The sequence below is a fragment of the Asparagus officinalis genome, chromosome 1 (assembly GCF_001876935.1).
Source record: "Asparagus officinalis chromosome 1, Aspof.V1, whole genome shotgun sequence".
Taxonomy (NCBI): Eukaryota; Viridiplantae; Streptophyta; class Magnoliopsida; order Asparagales; family Asparagaceae; genus Asparagus; species Asparagus officinalis.
In genome coordinates this window covers 131781436-131791125 of record NC_033794.1, presented here as the reverse complement: position 1 = coordinate 131791125, position 9690 = coordinate 131781436, and the positions used below count along the sequence as shown (strand labels likewise).

The 9690-nt window shown below is 38.2% G+C and overlaps 2 protein-coding genes across 2 annotated transcripts; both read left to right on the top strand.

Annotated features, from left to right (window-relative positions):
• LOC109844667 (putative pectinesterase 11) lies at nt 988-3520 on the top strand. The gene is made up of 5 exons (XM_020413785.1): nt 988-1340; nt 1669-1828; nt 2145-2336; nt 2428-2672; nt 3134-3520. The coding sequence occupies exons 1-5, from the start codon at nt 1123-1125 to the stop codon at nt 3330-3332; spliced, it is 1014 nt and encodes a 337-aa protein (XP_020269374.1). The 5' UTR covers nt 988-1122; the 3' UTR covers nt 3333-3520.
• Nucleotides 4195-6818, top strand: LOC109827397 (laccase-11-like). The gene is made up of 6 exons (XM_020394437.1): nt 4195-4341; nt 4431-4582; nt 4688-4932; nt 5055-5183; nt 5491-6414; nt 6497-6818. Exons 1-6 carry the CDS (start codon nt 4243-4245, stop codon nt 6625-6627), a joined length of 1680 nt encoding a protein of 559 aa, XP_020250026.1. The 5' UTR covers nt 4195-4242; the 3' UTR covers nt 6628-6818.

Here is a 9690-nt window from a genome sequence, read left to right as displayed (position 1 = left end):
TAGTGTTCTGAATCACAAAGGGAACAATATTACGATTTCCAACACTGCGCGCCTTCCTATTCTCCTCATGATCATAAGCTACTCAGAACATTCTTCTGCCATGCAGGTGTGCTCTAATAAAATGCTTACTTCCACTGTGGTCTGAGCCTGATGATTCTTACAAGATTAATGTAGATGGTTTAGTTGAAAATTATCAACTAGAAGGTTTTAGACCATTCAAGATTATCAGACACCGTTAAAAGACATTCACCCTTTCATATGAAATTACTCTCATCTAACATAAAGTGACGCGACATATATATCATCTAAAAAATTATTGGATCAGAAGAAAAAAAAATGCCACATTATTTTATTGGGTTTTAATCAAATTTTTATTTTATAAATTAATTTACTATTTAGCTTAACAACTATTCAAAATTTCAAATTATAATATTAGAATGTTACAATATAGTTTTTACTCTATAACTCTATAAGAAATTATAATAGATACAATAAAATTCTCATTGAGGGGGCAAAACTAGTTGTAATACTGTAGTCAGTACGAGGTAGATGATCATTGTTTTTTTTTTTTTTTAATTTTCTTTGATGGACAGGTAGATGGTCTCATTTAAAACAACTGAAAATTAAGATTCTGGGTGTGATATTCTGGGTGTATATTTTGGGGGCATAATGTCAAACATAAAAGAACTGATCAGCAGCAGTGTGACAAACACCCTCATCGTTTCACTAAACAAGAAGAGTATATTGAAAATATGTGTATGTATATATATATCTCTATTTAGCTTTTTTTTTTTCTTTTCTTTCAATAAAGAGTATTGATTCCTCCATAATATTCTTGGGATTTTGAAATCAAGACTACAAGGATGACGGTACTATATTATTCATCAGCGCGGATCACAAATTAAGATTAACCTCATGTAATATTGATAAGGCAGAATATTTCCTGCTCCATTCCACCTGAATCTGTTAAATACACTTTCTACCAAATTACCCGCCACTAATTTGACTCTATCCAAATTACTTGGCTACTGCCAGATAATAAATAACTGCAGCATGCATATACTTTCAGAGTTTATGATCCCTCACTCTGGCTTGCGCTAGCAATTCCTACTTTCTTAATTAATGGCATCCACAATATTATTTTGCAGTAGTTTCATGGTTGCATTGGCCATGGCTTCATTCATGATCACAGCTGGATCGTTGAAATCTTCTACCGGTGTGCTTATCACGGTCGATAAATTAGGACGTGGAAACTTCATGAAGATTCAAGACGCCATCGACGTTGTGCCTTCGAACAACTCAGTACATGTCCTCATTTCCATTAAACCTGGAGTTTACGAGTATGCATGCCCCCCCTCTATATCTATTTTGCTCCTTCAAATTGAATTAGATGGATATATATACCTTCACCAAATATTAATTGGAAAAAAGAATCGATGAAAGATGAGGAAGTTTATTATGCAACATATTTTCCTCCTCGTTATTATCTTAGAATTATGTATTGATTCTTATACGATGCTGATGTTAGATGCATCTTAATTTTGTGTGATGCACTAATTGAGCATATATAATCCACTTTTAGCTTCTTTATTAAAGAAAATTGTGTCTTCCCGGCCTGTTAATTCTGTCTCGTATCGTACATCTTACATTAACTTATGAATCTTTCAGAGAGAATGTTGTTATTCCGGAGGACAAACCATTCATAACTTTGAAAGGCGAACATACGAAGTCAACCATCATAAGATGGGACGGGCGTTGGAAAGCTGCAGACAAGACAACTCTCTTCATACAAGCGTCAGATGTTGTGGTAAAACAACTTACAGTTCAGGTACTAAATTAATTCCTCCTACTCACTAACTTGCCCAGCTCATGCGTGAAACAAGTAAATGAAAGCAGTTATCTTGTTGCAACTTTTATTAGGTATTGATCGATGTTAAATGCTCGACTGTTCTCTCTACTCTAGGCATGCAAATGATATTGGGTGACTAGAGATATTTCCTAGCTATATCGAGAGTGTGCATAACAAAGTGCAAAACTTGTCTATGTACATATATGTGTCCCTGACTAGCTCGATCTACTTATTAATAACTTTGGGTGTTTTTATTTCGTCAATTAAGTGCTAATACAAAAAAAAAAAATTGCAGAATGAATATAATTTAACAAGAGAAGGAGCAATTGCGGTGAGAGTAAGTGGCGATAGAGTCGCCTTTTTCAGCTGCAGATTCCTTGGAATCCAGGACACAGTCCTTGACGACTCTGGAAAGCATTATTACTGGAAATGCTACATTGAAGGAGCCACCGATTTCATCTGTGGAAATGGCAAGTCTCTCTTTCAGGTATGCATGCACGAGTTAGTCTCGTTTGATATTTTTGACTGGACTATTAATTGAAAGAATAATTTTTAAAATTTTATGGTTGTCAACGTAGAACTGCGCCCTGCACTCAACCTCAACGTATGGAGGAGCAATTACAGCACATAGGAGAAAGATGCCGACAGAAGATACTTACTTCATCTTCAGACACTGTAAAATCACCGGAACTAAAGGTGGAAGAGCAATTTTGGGAAGGCCGTGGGGGTCTTACTCGAGAGTGGTGTTTGCGTATAGCTACATGAGCAGTGTAGTTCTGCCAGAAGGTTGGAGGGACTGGCCCGGTGTACCTCCTAGGAAATGGTATTAATTTATGCTCACTACAATCTTTATGCGTAGCTATCATGCATCTTGAGTTGGAAGGTGTGTTATCTTGAAAATCATTTTCTTTAAATGCCTAGTGAACTATGTACTTCCATCCAGAATATCAAATTAGCTAGGTTTTGTTAGAAACATGTATGAGAATATTATTTAACCTGCATATATGGGATAGGATTATAATGCAACCTGAATTTGCGGACTGCCTATATTCAACAGATATGAGAAGTCTTACCTGAAAAGTTGTGTTCAGAAATCAAAGCTAGATATATGTACATATTGACGAGCTCCAGGAACCATCATTACGATCTTTAGATGGAAAGATCGTTTGCTCATCTTTAATCTGAAACTGTGCAAGAAGATTATGTTAACATATGTCACATTTTGAAATTTTCTTTTCGAGCGAAAATTGTTCATTTATTACTAATTTTTTCTAACATACACAGGACAACATATTATGGGCAGCGAAAGTGCTATGGACACGGCGCAAATGTCACAAGAAGAGTCAAATGGTCTCATAAGCTTTCGAAATCTGAGGCTGCGCCCTTCTTAAATATATCAGCTATCATCGGTCCAAAGGATCAAGAATGGATTAGATCTCCTAAAATAAATTATAAGATATTTTTTCCAGGCATTTTTAGCTAGCTATGGACTAACAAGTAATCCTCAGTAATGGCGATTCGTTTTCTTCTATTAAATTTCTTTGAAGGTAGAAGATCCATTTGTTGTTGTGTACGAGTCACAATATTAGACTAGAAAATTTTACTTTGTGAGATATGTTTCTCTTGTTGCTTGAGTTTGCCTGAATGTTCTTTACAAGTGAATGTTCAAAGTGAGGCGTGCACAGCGAAGTGGTACAAGAAAGAAAGTTTTTTCTGTGACTAATGACGACAAAGTAAAAGAAAAAAAGTTATGGTAAAAACTAATGATGTGAAGAAGCTGCTTAGATCTCAGTCAATCTGCGAAATTGCTGACATGATTCTTTGTAGGATCGACATGGTAAAAACTAATGACGACAAGTGCAGGTTCCCTGTAATTAACCAAAAACTTTGCATGATCTATGCAAATGTTGAATGAAACAGACTTTATATACAAACAACTGCTAAGGGGTAGGTCAGTAAGTGACCTATCAACAACTACCCAAAAAACTTCCCCTCTGCTCTTATACAGACTCCGCGGTGGTTGTTGTTGAGGAAAAGGGTACATTAATTCTCAATTAATATGAAATGAATAATGGTGTTTATGAGTACCGATAAACTTTTCCTTCATCTTAAAGAAAAAGCCCCTCCTCATGCTTGTTAAGCTTAGCCTAACATGCCTTTCAAGTACATTCTTTCTTCCATGGTTAATAAATATTATTATATTCTCCCCTAGAATTAATGTCTCAATCCACGTTTGCTTCCAAGCATCAGTATGCAACCCTTGCACATTCAACAAAAGTGCAAGCTCACCAATACTAACAAACTAATGTACAGCACGTATATAAGAAGAATCAGTTTGTCCTCTAATCTCATGAACACAAACATTCAACTTTATCTACTCCTGAGGCAAGAAAATGGCCTTTTCTTTATTTTCATGCCTCCTGTTTGCTTCTGTTGTTACAATGATATCTTCATTTGCAGCTGAAGCTGCCATTAAGAAGTACCAATTCGATGTGAGTGGATCGATGCCTTTTTTTGGGGGGGAAAGTCCCATCTATTTCAATTAATTGTGGATGCTAACCCTCCCTATAAAACTGATCAGGTTGTGGTGAAGAATGTGAGCAGACTGTCTCACCCTAAACCAATTGTTACCGTCAACGGGAGGTTCCCTGGGCCTACAATCTATGCCCGAGAGGGAGATCGTGTTGTCGTCAATGTCACCAACCATGCTCAATATAACCTCTCCATCCATTGGTATATAACAATTCCGTGTCAAATTACTTTGATCAATCTTCACTCTCGTTATAACAAGCCCAAATAAGCGACGTATGTTCTTCGAATTAACATGAATTAATGCAGGCACGGACTGAAACAATTTCGGAATGGATGGGCTGATGGTCCAGCCTACATTACGCAATGTCCGATCCAGAGTGGCAACTCGTACAGCTATGACTTCAATGTTACAGGGCAGAGAGGGACGTTGTGGTGGCATGCTCACATACTGTGGCTGCGAGCGACGGTTCATGGGGCGATCGTCATCATGCCAAAGCAAGGAGTTCCTTTCCCGTTCCCTCAACCCCATGGTGAATCAGTGCTGGTCCTAGGTGAGAAAAGCAGAACTAAAAGGATGTTTTTACTGGCAAAAAAAAAACATTCGATAGAAGTTGTTTACTGTTCTTGAATAAAATTCCATGTGTTTGCTTATATTTGATTTGATATTGTGTAGGAGAATGGTGGAATTCTGATGTTGAAGAGCTGGTGAAGCAAGGCAATGCACTTGGTTTGCCACCTAATATGTCTGATGCCCACACGATCAATGGAAAGCCTGGCCCTCTTTTCCCCTGTTCAGATAAACGTACAAACTTACAAGCCAGCCTTTTCATATTTATATATATTTGGTTACATCCCAAATAATCTAGCTTTTAAGTTTCATTTAATAAAGTTAGGATCCCTAACTTTTAAAAAACCAGAGTATGACAAAGCAAATGAACATTCTACCGTACAATTTTTTATAGAATATTTTATCACAAAAGCCAAAAGCGATCGAAAGCTAAAATAGCCTAAAAGCTTCTAAAAATAAACTCGCCCAAACACTCTCTATATTGTAAACATAAAGGTGAAGCTAAAAGCTATATATCTACTTGTTGTTCTGTTGTTTTCAGATACCTTCGTTACTGAAGTCGAATGGGGAAAGACGTACCTCTTGAGAATCGTCAACGCAGCCCTGAACGACGAGCTCTTCTTCGCCATCGCGGGCCATAACATGACGGTGGTGGAGATCGACGCCGTCTACTGCAAGCCTTTCACAACCAGTGCTATCCTGATTACCCCAGGTCAGACCACAAACGTTCTTGTGACTGCCAACCAAGCTCCTGGCAGATACTTCATGGCCGCCAGGGATTTCAACGACGCTCCCATCCCTGTCGACAACAAAACTGCGACTGCTATTCTCCAATACAAAGGCGTTCCGGATACTGTCATCCCGGTCCTGCCTCAACTTCCAGCACAAAATGACACTTCATTCGTCGACACTTATTCTAACAGTCTTCGGAGTCTCAACACACCGCAGTTCCCTGCTAATGTCCCTCTCACAATCGATCGTCATCTCTTCTTCACTGTCGGCCTTGGAAGAGACCCGTGCCCCACTTGCCTCAACAGCACCAAGCTAACTGCATCCATTAACAACGTCACCTTTGTGATGCCCAAGATTGGACTGCTTCAAGCACATTACTTCAACATCAACGGAGTTTTCAAATTGGACTTCCCCGACAAGCCACCCGCACCATTCAACTACACTGGAGCTCCCCTGACAGCCAACTTGGGAACTTCGCTCGGTACTAGACTTAGCAAACTGGCTTTCAACTCGACTGTCGAGCTCGTGCTTCAAGATACAAATCTTCTCACCGTCGAATCCCACCCTTTCCATCTCCACGGGTTCAACTTCTTCGTCGTGGGGAGGGGAGTCGGTAATTTCGATCCTGCGAAAGACCCGGCTAAGTTCAACTTGGTCGATCCCCCAGAAAGGAACACTGTGGGAGTTCCTGCAGGTGGTTGGACCGCGATAAGGTTCAGAGCTGATAATCCAGGTGCGAGTAACATAAAACTCGATTCAAATCGTAACATTTCCGATCTGCTCGAAATTTCTTAATTTTGAATGTCTGATATCAGGTGTTTGGTTCATGCACTGTCATTTGGAGTTGCACACTATGTGGGGACTGAAGATGGCTTTTGTTGTAGAAAATGGAAATGGGCCTGATCAATCCATTTTGCCGCCTCCAATGGATCTTCCACCGTGCTAGTTCGATCTCATTTTTCTCCCACAGAAGTTGAAGCAAGTTTGTTCTCATTTTATTGATGAGCTCCATCTTATGATTTGTTTGAGATTGGTTTGAGGTCGCGTCGCGGGGACCTCTTGTTTGAATAATAATTAAAAAAAAAATCCATGATAAGGAATCATGGGCCGAATTGGATGGAGGGAATTGTTTTGCAAGTGTACATTTGCTCGGTTATCAATGAATTGTTTGAGCAATAATTTTCAGAATCAATTTCTTTGTTCTATTTTGCTTCCTGCAATGCTTCACCTCTTTTAGCCATTTGGTCAGGGAAACTCACGGTTTGGTTTATGTAAGTTCGTTTGATTTGTGCCTAGAGCTCTATGATACATAAAAGCCTGCTAAATTATCATTTTTTTTGGGGGGGGTGGGGCTGGGGGTTTAAATTTGTAAATATGGAAGGTTTCTGGGTTATATATGCGAAAATCCCTTAATAATTTCACGCTCAAAACTCGCGACCAAAGCGGCCTCATTTTTACAACTTAGTAACATTTTATATCTTGTTGCCACTTTTTATATCTAGTTGGTAAAGGGGTTTTTATGCTAATTAATTTGGTCCCATAAAAACCTGTAAAAAGGTTAATACTAAGGAAACTTAGTAACAGAATATGGACACGCTGTTACAATTTTCAAATTTATGGAAGTGTTTTACTTGAAACTTGGATTTGGATTACAAGTCCCATAAAAACCTGTAAAAAGGTAAAGGGGTTTTTATCCAAATCCAAGTTTCCAAACTTCCCAAATCCAAATCCAAGTTACAAAGTGTTTTACTTGAAATTGTAACATCAAACAATAGTTCAGTTTTTGAAACACCTAAAACAAGGAAGAGCCTGTAATAGGAAAAGACCATTCCCCCTTCATAATAAACAAGAAATCATCAATATTTACACTAGAAATTAAAGAATCTAAAATGGGGTTTTACTAAACAATGATGGTTATTTCAAGTAAAGAAACAACCCCTAGAAAGCATAAGACTGGACCATTTGTTCCCAAATGTGACTTGACTGCTACCAAGTCGAATGCATCATACAACAATTGGCAGTGTATCAGTGAATCAACAGTGTGTCAGTGACGAATTCAAGGATTATGGAAAGCAGAATCCAGTAAATCAACAGCGATCAGATTATGCGTCGATCCCGTTCAGATATCCTATTACTAACTAATTTGATCAGAATAGAGGAAGAATGCTAAATAAACAGGAAGACCGTGGGCTCCAAGACCAGAATTCTACAGTGAAAAAGTCGGAAACACACACTTGTCGAATAGGGTTTTATTTCATGGAAATTTTGATCACATCAAATAAGCAAAATAAAACCAATGAGAAGTTTACTTGCAAGTATCAGTCATATCATAAGCTAACTCAAGCAAAATTCAACAAATCATTTGAGTTGTAAACGTAAACTGAGAAACAAAGAAAATATGAAGGATTAAAATACAGTGAGAAGTTTTATTCCGATATTGAAAGTGCATCCACATTGGCATGAGGGTTTTGCTTATTCTAGAAGAAATTCACAAGGCTATGAGCCGCAGTCGACATTGGTTCTTTGAATTTCCCTAGCAATCAATACCGCTCAAAAGCAACCAAATGGCTCAGGATCTTTACAGGTCATTTACGGTCATATAATAACAAATCATATGCATATCATTAAGGTTTTCCCACAGACATATAACAACCAAAACTCCACATTACCTTCAGTTATCACAAGCCCATGTTCATCTTATGTAGAAATAGAATCCCTGTAGATTTTCCTGAACTGTGGAATATAATTCTCTCAAACTCCAAGACTTGCATATTCCAAACCCCTGATTACCAATGAAACTTAACCTTACTTGATAAAACAAACCAGTCACAACAGAAACAAAAAATAATAGTACAGAAGAAAAAAGAAAAAGAGAAAACTGTGATTATCTTAAGTTATCTGCAAAAAAATGACAGATCCTCTTTTGAATCATTACCTAATCCTAAACTGAAGAAAAATAATAGTACAGAAGAAAAAGAGAGAGAAAACTGAAAACTCACTTTGTCACGCTCAACTTGGGTCCAATGCTCCATTGCGTTCCAGTCAATTTACTCAATACCGAGCGAGAACCGACAATATTTATAGCCATAATAAGCAAGCATGATAGGGGATTATCTCAAATGAAGTTAGAAAAGATTAATAACAAACTATGATTCATCATTTAAGCAGGTAAAACAGTAAGACTCCACTCATTAATTGCACATAATATTTGCATCAGCCGAAAAGAACAAGCTGAGAAGTAGCACAAGTGTAAATCATGATTTCATCTTCCTATCCAAGCCTTGAGATCTTACAAGGTTTCCTGCCCATTTCACCTTTATGCTTTACAAATAGCAATAGATTGACATAGTGCTCCGCGTGTCACAGAGGAGGATACATAATCATGATTTCAGCTTTTTTCACAAGGGCCTATTCATGATGAGATCGACTTCGAGTTCCTTGGAAATCTCAGTGGAGACCCGTACACATTGCACACCAATGTGTTCATTCAAGGAAAAGGAAACAGAGAGCAGCAATTGTAGGCTCGCAACACCCAAATTCCTTCTCCGATTTCACAAGACCAAGTCAAAAAAAAATTAATAGTTGAAGAAGTAGTTCCTAAAGCAGGATCAACTCATCCTCAACATTTTATCTATATATATTGATCTAAATATCCTACAAACTAACAGAAATAATCCTAATAGCACACAAGAAGCCCAGCTCCGACTCCAATTACAGGCTGATCAAGCTCCCATCAATTTACAACCAGCGTCATCAAAAATCCAAACTTTTTGACACAGACAGCTAAATACTTCAACCAACACTGAGATGACATAAAAGAATCGAAAATTCACACTTTCAAGTGGCAAAAAAATAAAGCGAGAGGACACCTTACCAGTTCGAAGGACTCGAAGTCGGAACCCTAGACTTCGATTCGAAAACGAAACCCTAGAGAGGGGGATCGGGACTTGAAACGAAAGAGAGAGGCAGGGGGATAGGGGGAGAGGCGGCGGCGGCGGCGACGGGGGGG